Source organism: Lutra lutra, chromosome 2, assembly GCF_902655055.1.
Source record: "Lutra lutra chromosome 2, mLutLut1.2, whole genome shotgun sequence".
In the NCBI taxonomy this organism is placed as follows: domain Eukaryota; kingdom Metazoa; phylum Chordata; class Mammalia; order Carnivora; family Mustelidae; genus Lutra; species Lutra lutra.
The window spans coordinates 174,551,218-174,573,442 of record NC_062279.1 but is presented as its reverse complement, the minus strand read 5'-3'; the positions used below and the strand labels follow the sequence as shown (position 1 = coordinate 174,573,442).

Here is a 22,225-nt window from a genome sequence, read left to right as displayed (position 1 = left end):
AAAAACTTCCTTTGCAAGAATGTAGTAGCAAAAACAGGATTTAGAGTCTAAAGATGAAGTTGAGTTCTAGTACCTAGGAAAGAAAATTCCCCTTCAGGTCCTTACCATCGTATGCAACCACCTCACCAGAGTGGGGTGAAAAACAGAAGGAATCAATGGGATAGTGCACGTGCATGTAGTAAACTACTGGAAGATGAGGGTTAATACCCTTTTTCTCAGGTTATAGTTCTCTGTCTTCGATACCATCATGATCTTGGTTTCCCAAAGGTCCTAACCAAGTAACTAATGTGAAACTATTTTGCAGGTCTGAAGCAGTCATCCCAATGTGAAGAAATGACATGCAAACTCTAAAGCCTTTCTAAATTATCCCAGCGCTGCTGCGGTGTTCGGTAAAGGACATACACCAACTGTAAGGAGCCTCAATCTGTGCAGTTGCATCACAGTGTGTCATTTTTCACAAGTGAAATGTGATGACGATGTACAGGTAACAGGCTTGGAACTTCTCTGGAAGTTTTTCATGTATTTTTAAATTATACTGTTAACAGTAAAACTCTTAAAAAGGTATTTTATGATTATATCACAGCAAGCAATTGTTAATAGAACAAAGAAGACAGGCTAAAAGACAAGTGAATTATTTAATTAAATATGCACAGCTATTGACTTTTTTTTTCCTTTTTAAAGATTTTATTTATTTCAGAGAGAGAGACACAGCGAGAGAGGGAACACAAGCAGGGGGAGTGGGAGAGGGAGAAGCAGGCTTCCCACCGAGCTGGGAGCCCGATGTGAGGCTCCATCCCAGGACCCTGGGATCATGACCTGAGCCGAAGGCAGACACTTAATGACTGAGCCACCCAGGCACCCCGCAATGTGTTTCTTAAAACAATGAGACTGAGGTATGTCCACTGAAGTCAGGCATTCTGGTACCACTTCTCTTACCAACTGGAATCAGATATTAATAATTCCTATGATCTTGAAGGTCTTGTTATACTTGAGAGGACTTTTTTCTTTTAGCCACGAGATTTTTCAGGAAAAATTCACCTATTTAGGAAAAGCGAAAACACATTAATATCAATTTAATGTAAATTTCAGAATTATACTTCCGTGTTTCCCTTCTTTTTAATCAATTTTTTTTTTTAAATGTTAAGCTCTACGCCCAACATGGGGCTTGAACTTGTGACCCGGAGATCAAGAGGCGCACACTCCACCGACTGAGCCAGCCAGGCACCCCATTAGCTTTATCTTTTTTTTTTTTTTTTTAAGATTTTATTTATTTATTTTACAGAGAGAGACAGAGTGAGAGAGGGAACACAAGCAGGTGGAGTGGGAGAGGGAGAAGCAGCCTTCCCGCCTGGCAGGAAGCCCGATGCGGGGCTTGATCCTGGACCCCGGGATCATGACCTGAGCAGAAGGCAGATGCCCAATGACTGAGGCACCCAAGAGCCCTGCTTTATCTCTCTCTCTCTCTTTTTTTTTTTTTTAAAGATTTTATTTATTTATTTGACAGACAGAGATCACAAGCAGGCAGAGAGGCAGGCAGAGAGACAGGAGGAAGCAGGCTCCCTGCTGAGCAGAGAGCCCGATGCGGGACTCGATCCCAGGACTCCGAGATCATGACCTGAGCCGAAGGCAGCAGCTTAACCCACTGAGCCACCCAGGCGCCCCTCTCTCTCTCTTTTTTAAAGTAAACTCTACCCCCATTGCTTACAGAAAAATTTTTTTATCACTACAGTCTCTGTTATTCTTTCTAGTACCTCAATATGGTAAAGGTGACCCTATTATGTCTGTGGGTCTGCTTTTGAACATTTATTCCACTCTACATGTACTATCTATTCCTTGTCTCTGACAAAGCAATTGCTGTTGGCACGATTCATTTCAGAGAGCAATTCTGCTACGTTATTAGCCTGGATCTGATGTTTATAAAACAGGCCTCATTGCAGTTGAGCCGACTCATCTGATGGAATCCCGTTAGCTTATCCCCCTCTAGGGAGGCAAGAGCTCTTCATTTACAGTGGGCCTGCTCCCCACCCCCTCGGTTGTGCCTGTGCATTAAGACGGCTGCTTAGAGGGGGCACATTCCCTTCTCAGGTCATTAGGGTTCCATTTAGTGTCTCACTGTTCCAGCACGGCTCAGTGCTTATTGGCAGAGCCCAGCACTGCAGGCCTGGTTTTATGAGGAGTCTGATGAACTTTGCTTTGTCATCTTAATATCCAAGTATAACTGCAGTGAGCGTATCTGTACCCAATCGCCAAGAATCCCAAGGTTCACAACCCAGCCAAGTAATGAAGAGTTAGCCACGCTCCTCCAGAATTTATCTAAATCTGGCAGGAGTAGAACCAACATTATCAGACCCTAGCCCATCAGCTGAGTCTAATTCTCTACCTAGTAGAATTCAATCTTTTACTTGTAACTCTAAAAACTTCATAATTTACTTTCTTTTTCCTTAAAAAAAAGAAATAAAAACCCCTTTCAAATGATTTTACTTTACTTTAACCACTCCGGAAGCTGATGTTAGTTCTATCCTTTACAAAGGTTTTCAGCTTGCTGGCAGAATTTTTCTTGCTTGAAGAATAAATCACTTTATTGGCTTCTAAAGTCCCCACATCCTGTGAGTCAGTGTTGATTCAAAGTCTTGGGTTTTATAACTAGGATAAGCTGTGGTTAGTTCATTGAAATGTCTTGAATTTCTTTACAGGAGCACACTGAGTATCACACATACATGAACATTAGTTTTTATCAAAAGAATGTGTGCTTAATTTAAATATATCTGTGATTGTTTTGAAAGATTTTATTTATTTATTTGACAGACAGAGATCACAAGCAGGCAGAGAGGCAGGCAGAGAGAGGTGCGGGGGGCGGGGGGGGGGGAAGCAGGCTCCCTGCTGAGCAGAGAGCCAGATGCGGGGCTTGATCCCAGGATGCTGAGATCATGACCCGAGCCGAAAGCAGAGGCCTTAACCCACTGAGCCACCCAGGCGCCCCTATATCTGTGATTTAAGCCCAATATGTAACACAATCATGTAAAAGATCATTTACGGTAATCACGTAGTTTAGACCTACCCCAAAAAATAACTGTTATTCTTCAAGAAATTATAATTGTGAAGTCCAACTGATAGGGAAAACATTTTAAACATTTTTTGGATTAAATTCGGGCTTCAGATATGTTCTCATAGACTTTTTTTTTTTTTTTAAAGGTTTTTATTTATTTATTTGAGAGAGAGACAGTGAGAGAGAGCATGAGAGGGGAGAAGGTCAGAGGGAGCAGACTCCCCATGGAGCAGGGAGCCTGATGCGGGACTTGATCCCAGGACTCTGGGATCATGACCTGAGCTGAAGGCAGTCGCTTAACCAACTGAGCCACCCAGGCGCCCATGTTCTCATAGACTTTTTGATGGCCACGATCACATGACTTTTTAACCCTTGGAAAAGGCTTTTCTTTTCGTAAGTCAGCTCAAGCTACTAATTAAAATAAGAGCTGGAATTACAAAGTGAAATTACACTTTGTAATTTCTAGTGGCTAGTAAAAAGAGTCAAAATTTCTATATGGAAAAGAATCTTAAAATTTTTTTCTATTGCCTCTGGGAGAAAGCCATAAAGATATTAATGGGTATGCAGCAATGCCGCCAAACCAATGCTTTCCAGGATTTAAAATGTCTGAAATTAGGAGCTTATTTAGAGATGCAGCTGGCATGGCTGTCAAATGAATATACATTTTTCAGAAAACCGTCTTATATATTTCACTGGTATCTGTGACTTCTGAATAACCTACTATTAAAAGCCACACAAAGAATAAGCTGATTACTCCTGTTTTCATCACAGTGGCTGAGCTAGAAAAGGGGAGGGGACTCTTTATTTAAGGAAAAAAACAGGTTTAAGAGAAATTTTTCCTTAACATGTCCTCTATGGAGCAAAGTTTCTAAGGATGTTCCAAAAAACAATTTTTCCTTCAAAAGGCAAGCACAGCTATTATAATTTTAACGTGGAAACTTATGGTCTGAATAAAACTATCCCCCGCAATGTAACTTACCTGCTTTATATGAAGAACGCACCAGAGGGCCACTAGCAGTATAATGAAATCCAAGTTCATTTCCTACTTTTTCCCAGTATTTGAACTTTTCAGGAGTAATGTACTCTTCAACCTACATTTAGAGAATTCATTCAGATAGATTTTAGAATTTCCCTAAAGCATTGCGATTCTGTAGAAAATCTATGCTCATGCGTTCAGGATGGTTTTCACTTCATAATTTATCCAGTTGCCCAGAGGCTTTCGCCTCTCCTTCCTCATAGGTAACCTGCCTACTGGTTACTAGGCCTCTCTATGAGCACTTGATTACAGAGGGAAAACATCAATTTTGTAGTACATTAGCTGTTCTGAAAGTTGAAAAAGATGAGATCACCTACAGAGATTATATATCTGTATTCCCCCTTCATGGACTAACAGGTATAATCAAGAATTAATCACACCTATCGGGTTCTTGAGGACCAGACTTCCTTGTCTTGTCCTGTCTCTTGTGCTCAGCCCTGTGTCTGGCACACGGTCACTACCTGACAAAAGTTTCCTGAATGAATGAATGTTCAATACGGAAACAAGAAGACAGGCTCTTCATTTTTACTTCACCTCTGGCTCTCACATAACTCTAAAATGAATCACGAGATGACCATGTGTAAATGAATGCAATTTCCCACCTATTTAATTCTTTTTCTGTACATTCACTTAAGTCACACAATTTTCAGGGCAGCAAAAATGTGCCAGTATTATCTGCTGGCTTTATGCCGACAAATGGGAACTGGGACTTGGAAATATACATGGAACATTACACCAGAAAGTCAGCAGCTTCTCAGTTGTACCTACGGATGACAAAAGATTTAATTCAAACTACCAGCGAACGTTCGGCAACTCAAGATGGCAATACCTTAAGGTGGCGTTTTGTTGGCTGCATATATTGTCCTAAGGTCAAACAGTCCACATTGGCTTCCCGAAGTGCTACAGAAAAAAGGCACACATTACATTAGCAGATTTTTAAGTTTAAAAAAAAATATTTTATTTTTAAGTAATCTCTACACCCAAAAGGGGGTATGAACTTACAATCCTGAGGTCAAGAGTTGCATGCTCCATAGATCGGACCAGCCAGGCACCCTAAAATTTTTTTAAGTAACCTCTATACCCAAAGTGGGATTCAAACTCTGAACCCTGAGATCTAGGGTCAGATGTTGGGGAGTAAGACTGTATCTCTCCATTCAAAAGAGCCAGGGAATATGAAAAAGATTGAAAACATAGGAATGAGAAAGATACTCATGAGGGGCTGACAGAAAGAAGGACAAGGTACTCTAATACTATGCAATAAATGCTCAAATAAGGGTGAAGGGGTTTTGAGCAAGAGTCTGTTAGGCCGAAAAGAAGGGAACAGTATATGAAAGGCCTGAGATCACCTGTATTATAGACCAGACCTGCTATATGCAGCTTTACTAACTGTGCAAGATATGCTCTGGGGGATGTGATTTGACCTCTCACATATCGGAATCTTTCTAGTAAAACTGTAGTTTTACTCTAGTAAAGAGGAACTTTTCATTACTATTCACACTTGTTACTCTTAGAACCAGTAAGTAACTGCAAGTAGGCAAAGGATCCTCACGTAAGTAACAGGCTGTTTTGTTGGGGTTTTTTTTGCAATTTACAAAGCCCAAGAATCACAAAGCATATGGGCTTATGAGACTAAGATTCAGCAAAGTCCAAAGCACATCATGTTATGTGACAATGTTACCAGTCAGCTCTTCCTCAAAGGCCTGGCTTCATCTTACTCATCTCGTCAGTGCCTGTGAAGGCTCCTGGTACCTGGCTGGCTCTTACAACTAGGCAATGACTACATAAGACGTGAATAAAATCTTATTTTCATTTGATTAAAGGGTGCAGAATAAAATGAGGTACAAATTTCATGTCCTGAGATTTCTGCGTATCATTCCATAATGTTCTAAGAAAACATACTTCTGGGTGCCTGGGTGGCTCAGTCGGTTAAGCATCTGCCTTTGGCTCAGGTCATGCTCTCTTGGTCCTGGGATCCTCACATTGCACTCTCTGCTCAGCAGCGAGTCTGCTTCTCCCTTTTATCCTCCCTCTGTGCTCTCCCTCTCCCTCAAGTAAATACATAAAATCTTAAAAAGAAAAGAAAACATACTTCCTTTCCCTTTTATGCTGCTGTTATAATCATATCCTACACTTTGTTCTTACTGGCACTTTCGTTGACACTATGGAGGAAATGTAACATGGCCTTCAAAATGGGGTTCCTGCTATTACTCAAATCAAATGAAAAAGAGTTTTCGTTTTTCAGTTTTTTTACCTTTCAGTGTTGCATATACTTGCTCATCATTTTCGCCTAAACCCAACATTATAGATGTTTTAGAAATCACATTGGGCCGAACCTCCTTGGCATGTTTCAGTACGTGCAGAGACTGGTTGAAATTGGCCCGGGGATCACGAACTTTCCTTGAAAACAGCAGAGCTGTTGTCAGCAAGAATAACCACAAGTTCAACTAAGTACATAGTTATGCAAGCCATCTGAAAGACCAGGAAAGGACATTCTGGACATTAAATTACACCATGTGGTTCAATACCAGCATTTGTGAACAAATATCTAGCTGTTACTTTTGTAAAGAAAATCAGGCTTCACTGGGCCCCAAGTTCTGTCTACTTTTAAGGCCTTTCAAGCCTGGGGCAGAGAAAACTAGAACAGAAGTAATTCAGTTTATGAATTACTCATTGAGAAACCCAAATTCGACGCGGAAAATGAGTGACTGTAAGGGATAGTCAAGAAAGAAGAGAAAAAGAGTAGAAGTAAGAAGATCTTAAAACTGGACAAAGGAAAAACTGTTTAACATGAATCCACATTTCAGAGGTCTGCAAGTTTTATGTTCAGTTCTTTTCTAAAGACCAAGCTGCCCTCTGCTGGTGAGTATATGACACCGACACCTCTTAGGTAAAAATGCATGATTCTGGAATTTTCACTGGAAAGGATAATGTTTCTTAAGTGAAACCAAGGAAATTGGCACCCACTGGTGGTAGTATCATGAGAAATGACAGGGCTGGAGCAGGCTGTGTGTTAGACTTCAACAGCCACCAAGCCACCATATTTTAACTGGTGAGAAGGCCGAAAGGACAGAGTTGCTGATTAGTTGATATTAATCTAGCATTTGTTTGAATCCTAATGCACCTTTATTTTGTGTAACTGACTTGCTGTTATTTGGTTTTTGTTTTTTTTTTTATTTGTCAGAGAGAGAGGGAGAGAGAGCGAGCACAGGCAGACAGAATGGCAGGCAGAGGCAGAGGGAGAAGCAGGCTCCCCGCCAAGCAAGGAGCCCGATGCGGGACTCGATCCCAGGACGCTGGGATCATGACCTGAGCCGAAGGCAGCTGCTTAACCAACTGAGCCACCCAGGCGTCCCACTTGCTGTTATTTTTAATCAGAGACCAGTTCACAGGAAGAAAGGAAACCAATTTGTGAATTTAAAAATAACCACAAAATGGACAACACACAACACAATTACTCTAGAAAGTATTTCTCCATTGACTTTGTCATGTTCCCTAATGTTTATGATTTAGTGGAAATGCTGATTATTGTTTACCATACTTTTTCAAGTTCTATAATACAGACAATGTGTAGCAGCTACTAAGCTCACTGCCAAATATACTTTACTAAAATTAAATAAACATTAATTTTGCCTGAAAGTTAATTTTCTTTTTGAAATATGAATATGGTCATTAATGTGGCATAACGATCTGTAAATTTTCCTAATTATTAACATTATTAGAAAGAACAGTACCTACTTTTAAGGAGACTGAAAATACATCTGAATGAGAACAGTGTTCCTTTTGTATCACTTATTGTATATTTTAGTGCCAAATGTGTTTTTTAAGTCTTTTCTTTTTAGAATTACAATCAGAGTAGTTGCTCTTGTATTATTTTTTCTTATTTTTGAAAACTATTCTTTGAAAAAAAGAACTCATTGGCACTTGCAATATGATACTATTTAAAAAAGGAAAAGACGCTCATGATGTGTGTCTGCACCAAAACATACACATGTGCGTATAAATACACACACTTAGGTTACAGTAATTGATATTACTGGGTGGAAATATTACGCTTGATACTTAGGCTCTTTTTGTTGGCTATTTTCTGATTTTCAGAAAATTTTCGGATTTTCCTATAATACATATATATTGCTTTTGTTAAGGAAAAAAAAGAGCTCATTTTGTAAAAGTCAAATAGAAAGTCCTCCCCTGAAAAAAGTGAGAAAATAGAGCAGATTCTTGCCCTCCAAACTTGCCAGTGTTGCTCCGTACATGAAATCACCTTTGTAATTCTGGAACTGTTTCTATATTATGTGCATACACATCCAATCCTGACAGAACAACTTTTTCTATTGCTTTTAGATCTCCTCGGAAATCAGGGGTGAGACATTCCACAAGAATTTTTGGATTCCTATGGGGAAAAAAAATAAAAGCATCAAACTGAGGCAAAGAGTTGACAAGGCTATTGCTCAAAACAGAAATTACCAGTAATCATTTGGTATCGGTTTCAACACAGTAATCTTTAGAATCCTGCCAAGGAAAGCATGAACATCCAAACGTTCATATATAAACCATTACATGAAAAAAAAAATCCTGAACATCAAATATTATGTACACAGTGGTTAAAACAGATCTGCTGCAAATAATGATCAGAATAAATTTTGAGATTAATAGACGTATACTTCATTAAGCAGGTATTAAGATAATAATGTTGCTCAAAACAATTAAAATGTAAACATTATAACATGAAATATAAAATATCTTTTTATTCTTTGGAAAGTAAATTGGGACATTCTTTTTTTTTTTTTAATATTTTATTTATTTATTTGAGAGAGAGAGAGAGAGACAGTGAGAGAGAGCGTGAGCGAGGAGAAGGTCAGAGGGAGAAGCAGACTCCCCGTGGAGCTGGGAGCCCGATTCGGGACTCAATCCCAGGACTCCAGGATTATGACCTGAGCCGAAGGCATTCGCTTAACCAACTGAGCCACCCAGATGCCCTTTTTTTTTTAAAATATTAATTGGGACATTTCTTGTGTGAATGCAAATAGTATTCGATTGCTTTAACTCTGGTTTCTTTAAAAATTCATCATATAGTGTCATCTTCTTTTCCTCAAGCAAATATTTCACAAGTGCTGTGGGTTTTAAAAACGATTTTCTGAGCTGCTGAGTCATGAGTTTGCTTAAATGAAATACAAGTTAAACATTAATCTTCTTATTTATATTCTGGCTACATCTATGCATTCAAGCATTAAAATGTGAACTAGGTCATAGTGCTGTTCCCTTTGACAGCAGTAGAAATGACTAGGACAGCTGATAAATTTTTTCACAAACCCAATGGCAAAATTTCTGGAGCTGTTTCCTGAGAGAAGAGATGTAGAAAGGACCACATACATACCCTTTCATAGATAAGAGATGTTGAAAGAACACAGCTGATAACTCACTGTTTTTTTACTTGTAAAGCTGAGACTCATCAGTAGTTTGTGATATCAGTTTAGTGGGTTGTAAGCAGAACTTTTTTAAAGTAAACTATTAAAAAAACAGAAAACACTGGGGGATCATTAAAAAACATTTACTAGGGGCTGCCTGGGGGGTTCAGTGGGTTAAGCCTCTGCCTTCAGCTCAGGTCATGATCTCAGGGTCCTGGGATCGAGTCCCACATTGGGCTCTCTGCTAGGCGGGGAGCCTGCTCCTTCCTCTCTCTCTCTACTTGTGATCTCTCTCTGTCAAATAAATAAAATCTTTAAAAAAAAACCAAACAAACCCCAAAAAACATTTACTAAGTGCCAGGTGCTCAACTAGCACTATGCTGTAGGAAGCAAGTGTAACTCCTTCTTTAGTGCTTTTTAAATAGATGGGATTAAATATTAATAAAATGTGGATCATGGGTAAATTTCCCAAGACATATGAATATGGATACAATCTATATCAAGTATTGCATACTTTAACAATGTGGGAGATTATCTCCTTCTATATACTTCTAGATGATGACTTATTCATTACTAGTGCTGGGAAGTCTGCAGATTTATCCATCTTTTAAAAATTACTCCAAGTTAAAACTGCCACTCAAATATGATGGACAGGTTCTATGGCCTAAAGGTCCGTAAGCCTGTGCTGCTGAATCCCTAAAATTTTATGCAAATATGTATTTGTATGTTTGGATGGACTTTTTCTGGAGAAAAGACCATGTAATTTCCAGAAGGTGATCAGAAGGGTTTATAATCCCCTAAAAGGATAATGACCTCTACTTTAAGGTAAACACCTTAAAGAAACTGAATTCAGATGGGCTAAAGAAAAGTCCTCAAATTACACAAGCAAATGCAAAAAAACCCGAGTACCTTTCCTTTAAGTATGCTACAGTCTTCGCAAAATGCTCAGCTCCTCCATCGGGCAAATCTAGAAACAGAAGAGTCCACTGCTCAAGATGATGTCACAAGTTACTAAGGGCCAATTTCTGGAAGAGGCAATGATGACCCACTAACCATCTCGATCCACAGACGTCAAGACAACATAATCCAGACCCCACTCTGCAATTGCCTTTGCAGTGTTGTAGGGCTCCCTGGCATCCAGCGGAGGAGGATTTCTTGCAGTTTTAACAGAACAAAATCTGCAACCTCTTGTACATGTGTCACCCATCAGCTAGAACAGAAATGTTATAATTTAAAACACAAAGATGGATGACCCAAAAGAGCATATGCTGAGAGAATAAAGCGAGTTATAAAAAATGCATATAGTTTGATTCTGCCTATACGAAATTTGAAACATTCAAATTAAGGAATTTGTTGAGGAATACAAATACATATAACAAAACTGGAAAAAAAAGGAAATGAGAAGTTCAGAATTAAAAACTGTTAAAAGGAGGGGCGCCTGGGTGGCTCAGCTGCTTAAGCATCTAAGCTCAGGTATAGATCTCAGGGTCAAGAGTTCAAGCCCCATGTTGAGCTCCAAGCTGGGTGTGGAGGCTCCTGAAAAAACAACTGTTAAAGGGAAAAAAAAGGTGATGGGATCAGGAAAGGTTGTACAGGGGGCTTCAAAGATAATATTAATGTCCCACCCTCAAACTGGAGGTATCAGGCTGTCGATTACACTGTTACTCTTTAAAACCTCATATAGTGGGGTGCCTGGGTGGCTCAATGGGTTAAGCCTCTGCCTTGGGCTCAGGTCATGATCTCAGGGTCCCGGGATTGAGCCCTGCATTGGGCTCTCTGCTTGGCAGGGAGCCTGCTTCCCCCCCTCTCTCTTTGTCAAATAAATAACTAAATAATCTTTAAAAAAAAGTAATAAAACCTCATATAGTGTATAAAGATTTTTTTAAAAAGATTTTATTTATTTATTTGACACACAGATCACAGGGAAGCAAAGAGGCAGGCAGGGGCAGAGGGGTGGGAAGCAGGCTCCCTGCTGAGCAGAAAGCCCGATATGGGGCTCGATCCCAGGACCCTGGGATCATGACTTGAGCCAAAGGCAGAGGCCCCAAAACACTGAGCCACCCAGGCGCCCCGTGTATAAAGATTCTTTTGTACCTATTTAATATTAATAAAAATGATCAGCCATTGCAGATCTTCTGGGGCCACTGGAGTTTCAAAGCTGAGAATGATGGGCTGAGATTTGGAGCTGAGATTTGAAAGCTCCTCTTTATGTTTCACCACTCCCCTTGGGGGCTGGGACTCATAGCTATGGTTCCACTATCCCATAGGGATTTATCGAAACAATGAACTCTTCCTAAAAACCAGTCATGAGTCAGCGGGGAAGGGCCAGGCAAGGGATGAAACCAGAGATTTCCATCATGGAGTGTTCAAAATCACTCCTTCCTTCAAGAACTTGGGTTTTGTAACTTGGATAAGCTCCACGGTCAGCTCTGTTTCATAAGAATCCTTGGTTCCTCAGGTGGATAGCCTCCTGCTCCTCATGTATAACTCAGACTTTCCCAGACAAGTATGAACTTTCAGCTGTACCCAATTTAGATTTAACCCCAGTATCTCAACCTCCAAACCCCTCCGGATAAACATGACAGAGTGCACAGTTAGTACCAATTCTGACTCCACCGTATTAAGACTATATATCTCACTCTTTGTCATTTAACTCGCAGGGCCCGCCTCCTGGGGGAGGAGCTTATGTCTCTACCTCCCCTGCTGTTCAGGTGGCCATGTGATTGGCTTTGACCAACAGAATGACAGCAGCCATGGCCAAGCAGATGCCTCAAATGTGCCTGGATGGTTGGCTTGCCCTCTGGTGCTCTTTCCATTCTTCATGATGAAGAATTTAGCGTAGAGACCTGTTGATCTAAGGAAAATAAAGCTCTATGGAGCAGACCTGAACCCTGAGACCTCAACCTACTTCCTGCAGTCCAGTTTTAGCCCAGTCGAGATCAGCTGTACCCCAGGCAACTGAAGGGTCATGAGAGAGAAAAATAAATGCTTATTATTGTTTAGGGGGGAAAAAGTTAAGCAATCATGAATAACATTTCCAAAAATTAATAGAGGAGATATCTCAAGGCAGCACGTGATTAACTGTCAGATATATGGAAAAATCAAAAACAGATTTATTCAGAGAAGGATGAGAGCACATCAGCCTAGATTATTCTATCAGACTTTTTTCCTTCATATTTCTCATAAATTCATATATAACAAAAAATCTGGTCAGAGACTCAGAACGCACATTTTGAGGAGAAAGACATAAAATATTCCTTTCGGTTTCTAGACTAAAACTTTTGAGTCCGAGGTTGTTCTTACCATGATTGTGGCTGTGGCGGTGGCATATTCTCCACCTCCCCAACACTCTCCAATGTTGGGACATCGAGCTTCCTCACACACCTGGGAATAATAAGGAATGGAATACAATCAAGTTGGAAATATTAACCAACTAAGCAAATTAGTGATCAGGCATTTTAAACTGTCCATTCTTTACAATGTATTTATGAAGAAATTCACTATTCAAAAATGTTATTAAACTGCCAAACTGTATATATATTAGGATCCCATTTTTAAATCAAAAACAACATGAATGTGGGGCACCTGGATGGCTCAGTGGGTTGGGCCTCTGCCTTCGGGTGGCGTCATGGGATCGAGCCCCATATCGGGCTCCCTGCTTGGTGGGGGGCCTGCTTCTCCCTCTCTCACTTCCCCTGCTTGTATTCCCTCTCTCGCTGTGTCTCTCTCTGCCAAATAAATAAATAAAACTTAAAAAAAAAAAATGAATGTATATATTTCACATGTGCAAAGAAGGTCTGGATGGAAATATGCTAAAAAATGAAAGTGGTGCAGTTAACATTTGGGACGGCATACATGATGCTTCACATTTAACATTATATTTTTTCCAGTAAGTGTGTATTTAATTTGTAATATAAAATATACACAAAACCCCCTCATTTCCTAAATTGCGGGGAAAGAATCTTTTTTTTTGTATTATTAAATCTGAAATTAAGAAATACAATTAATTTTTGTTTCTTTTTGCAAGGAAAATGACTTTAAAAAATTTTTTTAAGATTTTATTTATTTGTCAGAGAGAGAGGGACAGAGAAAGAGCATGCACAGAAGCAGGGGGAGCAGCAGGCAGAGGGACAAGCAGGCTCCCTGCTGAGCAAGGAGCCTGATGCCAATGCTGGACTCCATCCCACGACCCTGGACTCATGATGTGGGCTGAAGGCAGACACTTAACCAACTGAGCCACCCAGGTGTCCTTAAAAATTTTTTTAAATTTTATTTTAAAGTAATCTCTACACCCAACATGGGGTTTGAACTCACAACTTCAAGATCAAAAGTTGCATGCTCTACTGACTGAGACAGCCAGGTGCCCTGGGGGAAAATCATTTTTAAATATATTTCCATTCCTGATAATAATGCATCCCTAAATATCTTTATTCACTTTCCTTGCTGTTTTTGATATGCGCTTTATTAAAGTTTAAGGAACACATATGCAGAAACACTATGACTTTCAGTTAAGAGGGACATTTAACACTCTGAAACTTACTGTATGGAGATTCAAATTCCGCAATGTATTTTTCAGTTTATTGTAATTTTTCCCCATGGGAATCTCTGTCTTTAGCCACGGAGGTAGTCTTAACCTGAGGAAAGCCAAACATAACTATCCATTAACAAATATGTTCCCAAATAATCATGCAGCTTTGCTCTATAACAATTCTTACTTCAGAGTTGTTTTTTTTTTGCCCCATAATCCTGGACTAACTCTTCTAATTTCTGCCAGAAGAGTAAGAACAGAGAATCACATTTAGACTCGTTCAAACCACTTCAGAACACACTCATAATTGTGTCTAACAGAGCAATATGCTCATGTCTACCTTTTGCAAAGTCGCAGAGTAAAACCATCCTAATGAAGGAATGAGGAAGTTTCTGAACATCACATTCCCCAGTGAATAATATTGACAAAAAGTTCTATATTTGGTCAGAGAAAGGAGAGATCCCCCAAGTGTACTTTCTGCTCTGCATTCCAGATTTATGATGGTTATTACTGAAAAAAATCTAAAATTTGGAGAGAAGAATATGTTTCCTCAGGTTCCCCTTGACTTATATCCACTTGTGGAGTAGAAGTTGTTGGGTAAGGTCTCTCCCAAAACAATCTGCCCTCTGTGTGAAATTCCCTCACCATTCTTTTGAATTAAGGCAAGGTATCCATAGGACATATGTACATAGAAGCAACAAGTTAGATCATCAATACGCAGTAACAATGAAAATTTCATCAAGATCTAATCGACTAGTAGCAAGGTGATAATGTTTGCTCTATGCAGAAATTTTATACTGAATGCACAATGGGATGGCTAAGTCCTAGGAAGATTGAAGAACAACTATCAAAAAGCACAGAGAAGAGGATTCCAACAATTTTAGCTATTTACCTGTTCTATGTCTGTATCACTTCTAATGATTTTTAGCTAAATTTGCCAAGTCTGATTTAAATTATAAGCTAGGGCTTGGTTATATGTGAATATAATGCACAATGAAGGAATTTATCTCAAAATTTCAATTACCTTTCTCCCTTCTGGCGTTTTAAGTTTCCTTTATATTCATCCCACTTGCTCTTGTCCACAAGATCACCAGATAAAAAATCTTGAAGGTCTGGTCCATTTTGTAAGAATTCCTTTTTTTTATCTGGCAAGGAACTTACTGCTCTGACTGGACTGCATAAGTATCTTCCAAATATCTAAAGAGAGTTCATTAGGACATTTTTTTTTAAAGATTTTATTTATTTGACACAGAGAGAGAAATCACAAGTAGGCAAAAAGGCGGGCAGAGAGAGAGAGGGGAGGAAGCAGGCTCCCTGCGGAGCAGAGAGCCCAACGCGGAGCTCGATCCCAGGACCCTGGGATCATGACCTGAGCCGAAGGCAGAGGCTTTAACCCACTGAGCCACCCAGGCGCCCCCATTAGGACATGTTTTTAGTGAAATTTGAAGTAACTTAGTTTGAACCTACTTTAATACCTAAAAGAGAGGGTAAAACCAGAGAAATGATACAGAAAGTATGTCGAACAATTTAAAAGCTTTGTGTAGGAGCTCAGAATCTAGGATTTAAGTCTCAAGAACAAAGGAAACCTAAAAGAGAATGGGAGCTAACAGTTTACTGCTAGAGATACAACAGATTTGGAAACCTTTGGACCTGGCTAACATGTCACACTTTCATGTAACCCACTTAACTACTAAAAGTCTGTCTTTCATAAAGTTTAAACTGCAATAACTGGAGATGCCACAGCTCTGAATTTTCCGCTCTTGAGTCGAGTCAAGGACGTATGAAAGGAAATTTGCATTAAGTCTTTCCTATCAGGGCTTTGGATAGGCATAGTGTTAAAATGTAGAGGTAACGCTCAGTTGGTTTTAGAGAGCTGGAAGGAGGGAAACCAAACCTAATATTTTAATTTTTTAGATTACATTCTATGTTTGAACACGGTAGTCACTCAATTTTCATTTGTTGACCATAAGAAAACACTGGTTTCTAGATCTGAACACGAACGTGTACAAGATAGCCAAAACACTAAAATTCACGAGTCAGTACATGCAACACAAGAGAACCGTCAACAATGAAAAAAGAATGCCTGTTGGGGTGCTGCGGTATTGCTACTGCATTGGATCACTCTGCCTCTAAAGGCAGAACACAGGCTTTTGTTCTCACTGCCCAGACCGGTGTCTAATACAAAGACAGACCCGAACATAAAGTAGGAATTTGGCATGCTCAACGCCGTGCTCCTATAATGCTCCAACTAATAATACAGGATTCAGATCACTCTGATACGCGGGGCGGGTTGGCGGGGGTGGGGGGGAGCCCTCATCGCCTGCCAGAGAGACCTACAAACCAATACCAGAGACTCTACACGATCGTGTGTCGGGAGAATTAAATGAGATACTACATGAAAATTTTTAGAACAGCGTCTAGCTCAAGTAAACGCTAATAAGTGCTGGCCTTATTATTGGGCACTCTAATGAGATGGGAGCCCCTCCACCCCGGGCCCGCACCCTGCTCGCCCCGCCGCTCACCCGGGGCCCCACGATGCAGGCGGCGCCCCCGCAGAGTAGAGACATCCCTCTCTTTTTTTTCCTAGGAGGGTCGAGGGATCACTAATTCCTGAGAAAGACAGATCAACACACCGTCGCTCGGTTTATGACGAGGAACCTGAGCCACCACAGACCCAGCGGGACTTGAGCTGCTCCGCGATTGGCTGCTTTAGCCTGGTAGGGTCGCGCGCTCATGACGTCATACGCAGGGCCCATACGGGTTACAAGAACGTGATGACGAACAACGCTCTCTCTTTGCCGCATCTACTGCGAGGTGAGGTTGTCTCGGAGCTTTGTGAGTTTTGGGAATCTGAAGGCATCCGCTCGGGGAAAGCCCGGGGCGCGGGTCTGGCGCTCGGATCCTCTGTGTTGGTCGTTCCCCGGCGCGCCGAGCGCCATATGGATCTGGCGGCCTTGGGATTCGAGAACTGTATTGGGCTTGTGGGCCTGCCCCCACCCCTCAGACTTGCCGGGCTTGCGCCGCCGTAATGAGACTGCTAGGGGTGCGTCGAGCGGGAGTTCGCCCGCTGTGCTCATAGTCCCTGCCCAGCAGCCTCCCTTTCCTGGCCAGGACTCGGCGGGGGCCGTTCTCCGGGTGGGTCGTCCTGTGTCCGCCCCGGGGGTTCTGCTTGCGGGTCTCCGGGGAGCGGAGCTCCGTGCGGGGTGGTGTGGCTGCAGACAGTCCCGGCGCCGGCCTCGTAACCCCAGGGGTTTGTGTTTCAGGATGAAGACCATTCTCAGCAATCAGACGGTCGACATCCCGGAGAATGGTATGAGACCTGATGTTTGTGCTCCTCTTAGTCTTTACTGCCTGCTTTGTACCTGGTGCCGAGGCCTCACGGATGCTCTCTTTCAGTCGACATCACCCTGAAGGGACGCACGGTGATCGTGAAGGGCCCCAGAGGAACCCTGCGAAGGGACTTCAATCACATCAACGTAGAACTCAGCCTTCTCGGAAAGAAAAAGAAGAGGGTGAGATGCGGCTCGTGTCGTGTTTTGTTTCCTCTTCCGACCCATCCGTGGCTGCTGTGGAAGGGAGGGATGTAGTAACACCGGATTTGGTGGCTGTCGGAATTGCCGAATCGAGATTCCTTCTTTAGCTTGAAGTCGGGTGTGGGATGGTGTGGCTAGTGTTGGCGGGTCTGCTTCAGTGAGGTCGGGAGAGCGAATTCTGGTTATAAAGCTCAGTGTTAGTACCGCAGTCGTCGTTAGCATCAGGTTCTTACTACTGTCACCAGTGGGTCCTCGTGCTGGTTCCGTAGGAATCTTAGGGACCAGGCAGGTCTCGGAAACCTGATATTTTAGTTTTCTAGGAGCGAAGTAGGATGCAACTTGAAAAATGAGTATTTCTGGGTTGGCATTCCCTTGTGAAATGTGTTTCGTGTCGTCTGGTAGCCAAAAAGCTAGTAACGGAGGGCTTCAGACGTGATTGCTTTAATGAGGGCTAAAGCTCGAATCCAGAGTAATTCCCTGAGTAAGTGGGTTTTTCTGTCAAGCATCCGTATTATGGGAAGGAATCACATGAAGTGTTTGTTCTGTTACAGCTCCGAGTTGACAAATGGTGGGGGAACAGAAAAGAGCTGGCTACGGTTCGCACCATCTGTAGTCACGTGCAGAACATGATCAAGGGCGTTACACTGGTAAGCAGACCGTCAGACTGCCTCCTTTCTGGAGGGGAGGCTTCTCCACTGTCACGCGTGCATGCAGCCGGAGTGTCTGCGGCGGAACATAGACTCTGCCTGCAGTTTACGGCGGTATTTGGGGAAAGGTGATCTTGGCAGTGTAGAATCGGCATCTTGGGTCTTGAGGAGTAAGTGATAAATGTGACTGAAGACCAGATGGTCTTGATAGTAGGCTAATGGCGGTTTTTTTGGTAGGATGTGTGGTGGTGGTTTTGTTTTTGTTTTGTAGCACATAGGATAGGCTTTGATTTCTTGTTGGCATGCGGGTCTCCACAGGCGCCTCTTGAAGGGGCAGAAGCTGGATCTCCTTTCAGCAGTCCCTGTCTACTTGACTAAAAGTGTATTTGTTGTCATTATTCTCTTTACAACTCCCTCTCCCCCAAGCCTTTAAGATAAAGTTCATTTTGCTGTCTTTGCTGAAATGCTTTTCTTCACATTAAGACTCAGTCCTTTCAGAATGTGCCCCATAATGGCGCTCTTCAGCTCCATTATATTATAATGGAGCCAATTGGGTCATGTTTCCCCTATTTACTCTTGCTACCAGGCTAAGTTCCTCGAGGGCAGAGGGCCTGTCTGAGTTGTCATCTGGTATACTGGTATTCCTTAGTAACTCAGTAAATGTTAGTCTAGTGCCCAAGATGAAGGGCTTTGGGGTTCTCTCTTTTTTTTTTTTTTTTTTTTTTTTTTTAAAGATTTTATTTATTTATTTGACAGATCACAAGCAGGCAGAGAGGCAGGCAGAGAGAGGGGGAAGCTGGCTCCCCACTGAGCAGAGAGCCTGATGTGGGACTCCATCCCAGGATCCTGAGATCATGACCTGAGCCAAAGGCAGAAGCTTTAACCCACTGAGCCACCCAGGCGCCCCTGGGGTTCTCATTTTTAAAAGCTGACTTTGTTTACTGTGGTCATAGAGGTAGTAAAATAAATGCTTCCTTAAAGAACTTTACAGTCTATTGAAGAAAGAAGCATGTATACAATTTGGAAGATTTGGTATAGGTGCCCACTGTTACAAAATCTTGACAACGAGTGCTATGTGAGGACTGTTTCATTTTTAAACTACAAATAATGTAAGCACCCTACAAAATTTAAAAACTGGATTTGTCTTTCAAATTGTCAGCTTTGCTAATACTTTGTTTTCTTAATAGGGCTTCCGATACAAGATGAGGTCTGTGTATGCTCACTTCCCCATCAACGTTGTTATTCAGGAGAATGGTTCTCTTGTTGAAATCCGAAATTTCTTGGGTGAAAAATATATCCGCAGGGTTCGGATGAGGCCAGGTATGTGCCTACCTTCAGATATGGTTCTGAAATGTTTACCTGTGAAGACTGGTGTTTGGGGCTGGCTATAAATCCGTATTTATTTCAGAATTGTCCATTTTGATTATGTAATAACTCTTGGTGTTAAGGTTTTGTATTGTATTCATACTGATTGTGATTCTTAAAGGCTTATATGTTAGTTTCAGGGGATGTTAGCTATGTTTAATTCTCTTTGCAAACTGAAATCCTAAAAAAATTTTGAATAGTGGTTAATAGCATAGACTGCCTAGGTTCAGATCTCAGTTCTATCAGCTTTGGGCAAATCATCTACTTTTAGCTCATTTTACTCATCCAAAATTGGGAACATCTCATGTCTAGATGAATTAAAATTAAAATATACTTGGAACATTTCTTGCTTGATACATAGTAAACACAGAAGCATTAAAATATTTTTAATTTAGACATTAGAAAATTGTACGTGCGTATTTTTAAAAAATTTATTTTTAAGTAATCTCCACAGAACCCCAAGATCAAGAAACGTATGCTCCACTGACTAAGCCAGCCAGGTGCCCGAATATTAGAAAAAAAATTTTTTTTTAAAGATTTTATTTATTTATTTGAAACAGAGAGAGATCACAAGTATGCAGAGGGGCAGGCATAGAGAGGAGAAAGCAGGTTCCCCGCTGAGCAGAGAGCCCGATGCGGGCCTCGATCCCAGGACCCTGAGATCATGACCTGAGCCGAAGGCAGAGGCTTAACCCACTGAGCCACCCAGGCGCCCAACATTAGAAAATTTTAAAGCTTGGTGCTCTCTTGATGCTTCTTGATTCCATTGGGGTAGGAAGAAGGAATTCTTAGTACCATTTAATGAGTTTACAAAAATACTTTGTGGTATTAGCTATGGTCAACAGCATTTAATGGGAACTCTTCTATTAAAAAAAACTTGAGGGGCACGTGGGTGGCTCAGTGGGTTAAAGCCTCTGCCTTCTGCTCAGGTCATGATCCCAGGGTCCTGGGATCGAGCCCCACATTGGGCTCTCTGCTCTGCAGGGAGCCTGCTTCTTCCCCTCTTTCTCTCTGCCTGCCTCTCTGCCTACTTGCGATTTCTCTCTCTCTGTCAAATGAATAAAATCTTTAAAAAAAAACAAACAAACTTGAGAGGTAACAAATCTATACAGTAGGAATAAGACTTGATGACAAAGCTGTGGACAGTTAAATTGAATACTGTCTTCTCATACTTCTTTTTTTTTTTTTTTAAGATTTTTATTTATTTGACAGATCACAAGTAGGCAGAGAGGCAGGCAGAGAGAGAGAGGAGGAGGAGGCAGGCTCCCTGCTGAGCAGAGAGCCCGATGTGAGGCTCGATCCCAGGACCCTGGGATCATGACCTGAGCCGAAGGCAGAGGCTTTAACCACTGAGCCACCCAGGCGCCCCTCTTCTCATACTTCTTGACTGAATCCCTGAAAATCTAACTACTCTGGAAAAGATACATTCAAGTAGGAACACAAACAAGATTTTGCCCAGATTAAGTCAGGTCCTGTAAAATCAGAATCTCAACAAGTGTCATTTGTTGTGTAAAATTATAAATGGAATAAGTTGCTACTGTAAATGTTTTTAAATTAAGTATTGTACAAATTTGATTTTATGTTTACCCTATGTGAATGCTTTCTCCCCTTTTTAGGTGTTGCTTGTTCTGTATCTCAAGCCCAAAAAGATGAGTTAATTCTTGAAGGAAATGACATTGAACTTGTATCAAACTCAGGTTTGTTTAGTATGCCTAATTATGCCTATAGAATTTTGTTTAATTTAATTTAATTGTTTAATTTAATTTGTTTAATTTCTTGTAGTTGAATACATGGTATTCTCATTAGGTGAGCTTTTTCATTTGTGAAATTGAGTAAAAAGTACCCCAAAGATAATAGGTTTTAAGTATGGCATATAATAAAATGCTTTTATTTTAAGATGAATTTGGCTGGTAATGTAATTTCCTTATCTTTTTTACTGTTAATAGCTGCTTTAATTCAGCAAGCCACAACTGTTAAAAACAAGGATATCAGAAAATTTTTGGATGGTATCTATGTTTCTGAAAAAGGAACAGTTCAGCAGGCTGATGAATAAGATCTGAGGTAGGTTCTTGCAGTGTCTAAGTTTCCTTACTGATTTTTAGAGGTCTTACTTTACTAAGAGTCTGAAACTGGAGTTGTAATGGCAGAAAGTGAGTTACATTCTGGAATACAGTAGATGGCAGAATAAGAAAAGGGACATTTTTTCTATAAACTAGTAATCTAAACGATGTTTTAGGTTATTGAGAGTAGAACTTAGTTTTGGAGGGTATTGATGGAAATTGATAGATCTTTTTATTCCTTCTTACAGTTGTCCATCTGCAGAAACAGCGAGAAGCCGGATGATTTTTCAGACTTATTTGTGATATTTTAAAGATGCAATAAAAGCTATACTGATTTGTGGCTTTTTCTTTTTCCTTTTTTTTTTTTTTTTTTTTAAGATTTTAATTATTTGAGGGACACCGTGCAAGAGAGCGTGAGTGATTGGGGGAGGGACAGAAGAGGGAACAGTAGGCTGGGCCACCTAGGTGTCTCTGGGACTTTTTCTTAAACCAATAAGCCTTCCCAACTATTTGGCAGGTAAATCATTCAGAAGTAAATTGTGGTGTGCTGAGAATAGTAACAAGGAATAAAATAGGAGTTTTTTCTAGTAAAACTTCGTGGGAGA

At 40.9% G+C, this 22,225-nt stretch overlaps 2 protein-coding genes across 6 annotated transcripts; one reads left to right on the top strand and one right to left on the bottom strand.

Annotated features, from left to right (window-relative positions):
- Positions 1-739: 739 nt before the first annotated feature.
- Positions 740-16,696, bottom strand: LIAS (lipoic acid synthetase). Of its 2 annotated transcripts, XM_047719127.1 has the most exons (11): positions 16,538-16,695; positions 15,040-15,212; positions 14,028-14,121; positions 12,791-12,871; positions 10,541-10,697; positions 10,397-10,454; positions 8,344-8,472; positions 6,334-6,479; positions 4,912-4,982; positions 4,026-4,137; positions 740-1,038 (listed from the first exon to the last, which is right to left on the bottom strand). In XM_047719127.1, the coding sequence occupies exons 1-11, from the start codon at positions 16,580-16,582 to the stop codon at positions 983-985; spliced, it is 1,122 nt and encodes a 373-aa protein (XP_047575083.1). In that variant the 5' UTR covers positions 16,583-16,695; the 3' UTR covers positions 740-982. The 2 variants fall into 2 exon arrangements, with proteins under 2 accessions (XP_047575083.1, XP_047575084.1); XM_047719128.1 differs by lacking the exons at positions 10,397-10,454; positions 10,541-10,697; positions 14,028-14,121 and having other exon boundaries at positions 16,538-16,696.
- Positions 16,697-16,752: 56 nt separating this feature from the next.
- Positions 16,753-21,960, top strand: RPL9 (ribosomal protein L9). Of its 4 annotated transcripts, none has more exons than XM_047719129.1 (8): positions 16,753-16,829; positions 17,279-17,325; positions 17,412-17,527; positions 18,100-18,195; positions 19,383-19,515; positions 21,177-21,257; positions 21,507-21,621; positions 21,869-21,960. In XM_047719129.1, the coding sequence occupies exons 2-7, from the start codon at positions 17,280-17,282 to the stop codon at positions 21,611-21,613; spliced, it is 579 nt and encodes a 192-aa protein (XP_047575085.1). In that variant the 5' UTR covers positions 16,753-16,829; position 17,279; the 3' UTR covers positions 21,614-21,621; positions 21,869-21,960. The 4 variants fall into 4 exon arrangements, with proteins under 4 accessions (XP_047575085.1, XP_047575088.1, XP_047575087.1 ...); XM_047719130.1 differs by lacking the exon at positions 16,753-16,829 and adding an exon at positions 17,129-17,150; XM_047719132.1 differs by lacking the exon at positions 21,869-21,960 and having other exon boundaries at positions 21,177-21,295; positions 21,335-21,580.
- The last annotated feature ends 265 nt before the right edge of the window (positions 21,961-22,225 follow it).

Bases quoted from the DNA above. Each gene is read 5' to 3' on its own strand.
- LIAS (XM_047719127.1), bottom strand. From the start codon at position 16,582: ATGTCTCTACTCTGCGGGGGCGCCGCCTGCATCGTGGGGCCCCGG. The intron at 12,872-14,027 runs GTAAGTTTCAGA...TATTATTCCCAG, and splicing joins GGAATTTGAATCTCCATACA to GTGTGTGAGGAAGCTCGATG. The intron at 1,039-4,025 runs GTAAGTTACATT...TTTCCTAAATAG, and splicing joins GCGTTCTTCATATAAAGCAG to GTGAATTTTTCCTGAAAAAT.
- RPL9 (XM_047719129.1), top strand. From the start codon at position 17,280: ATGAAGACCATTCTCAGCAATCAGACGGTCGACATCCCGGAGAATG. The intron at 17,326-17,411 runs GTATGAGACCTG...GCTCTCTTTCAG, and splicing joins GGTCGACATCCCGGAGAATG to TCGACATCACCCTGAAGGGA. The intron at 19,516-21,176 runs GTATGTGCCTAC...TCCCCTTTTTAG, and splicing joins CAGGGTTCGGATGAGGCCAG to GTGTTGCTTGTTCTGTATCT.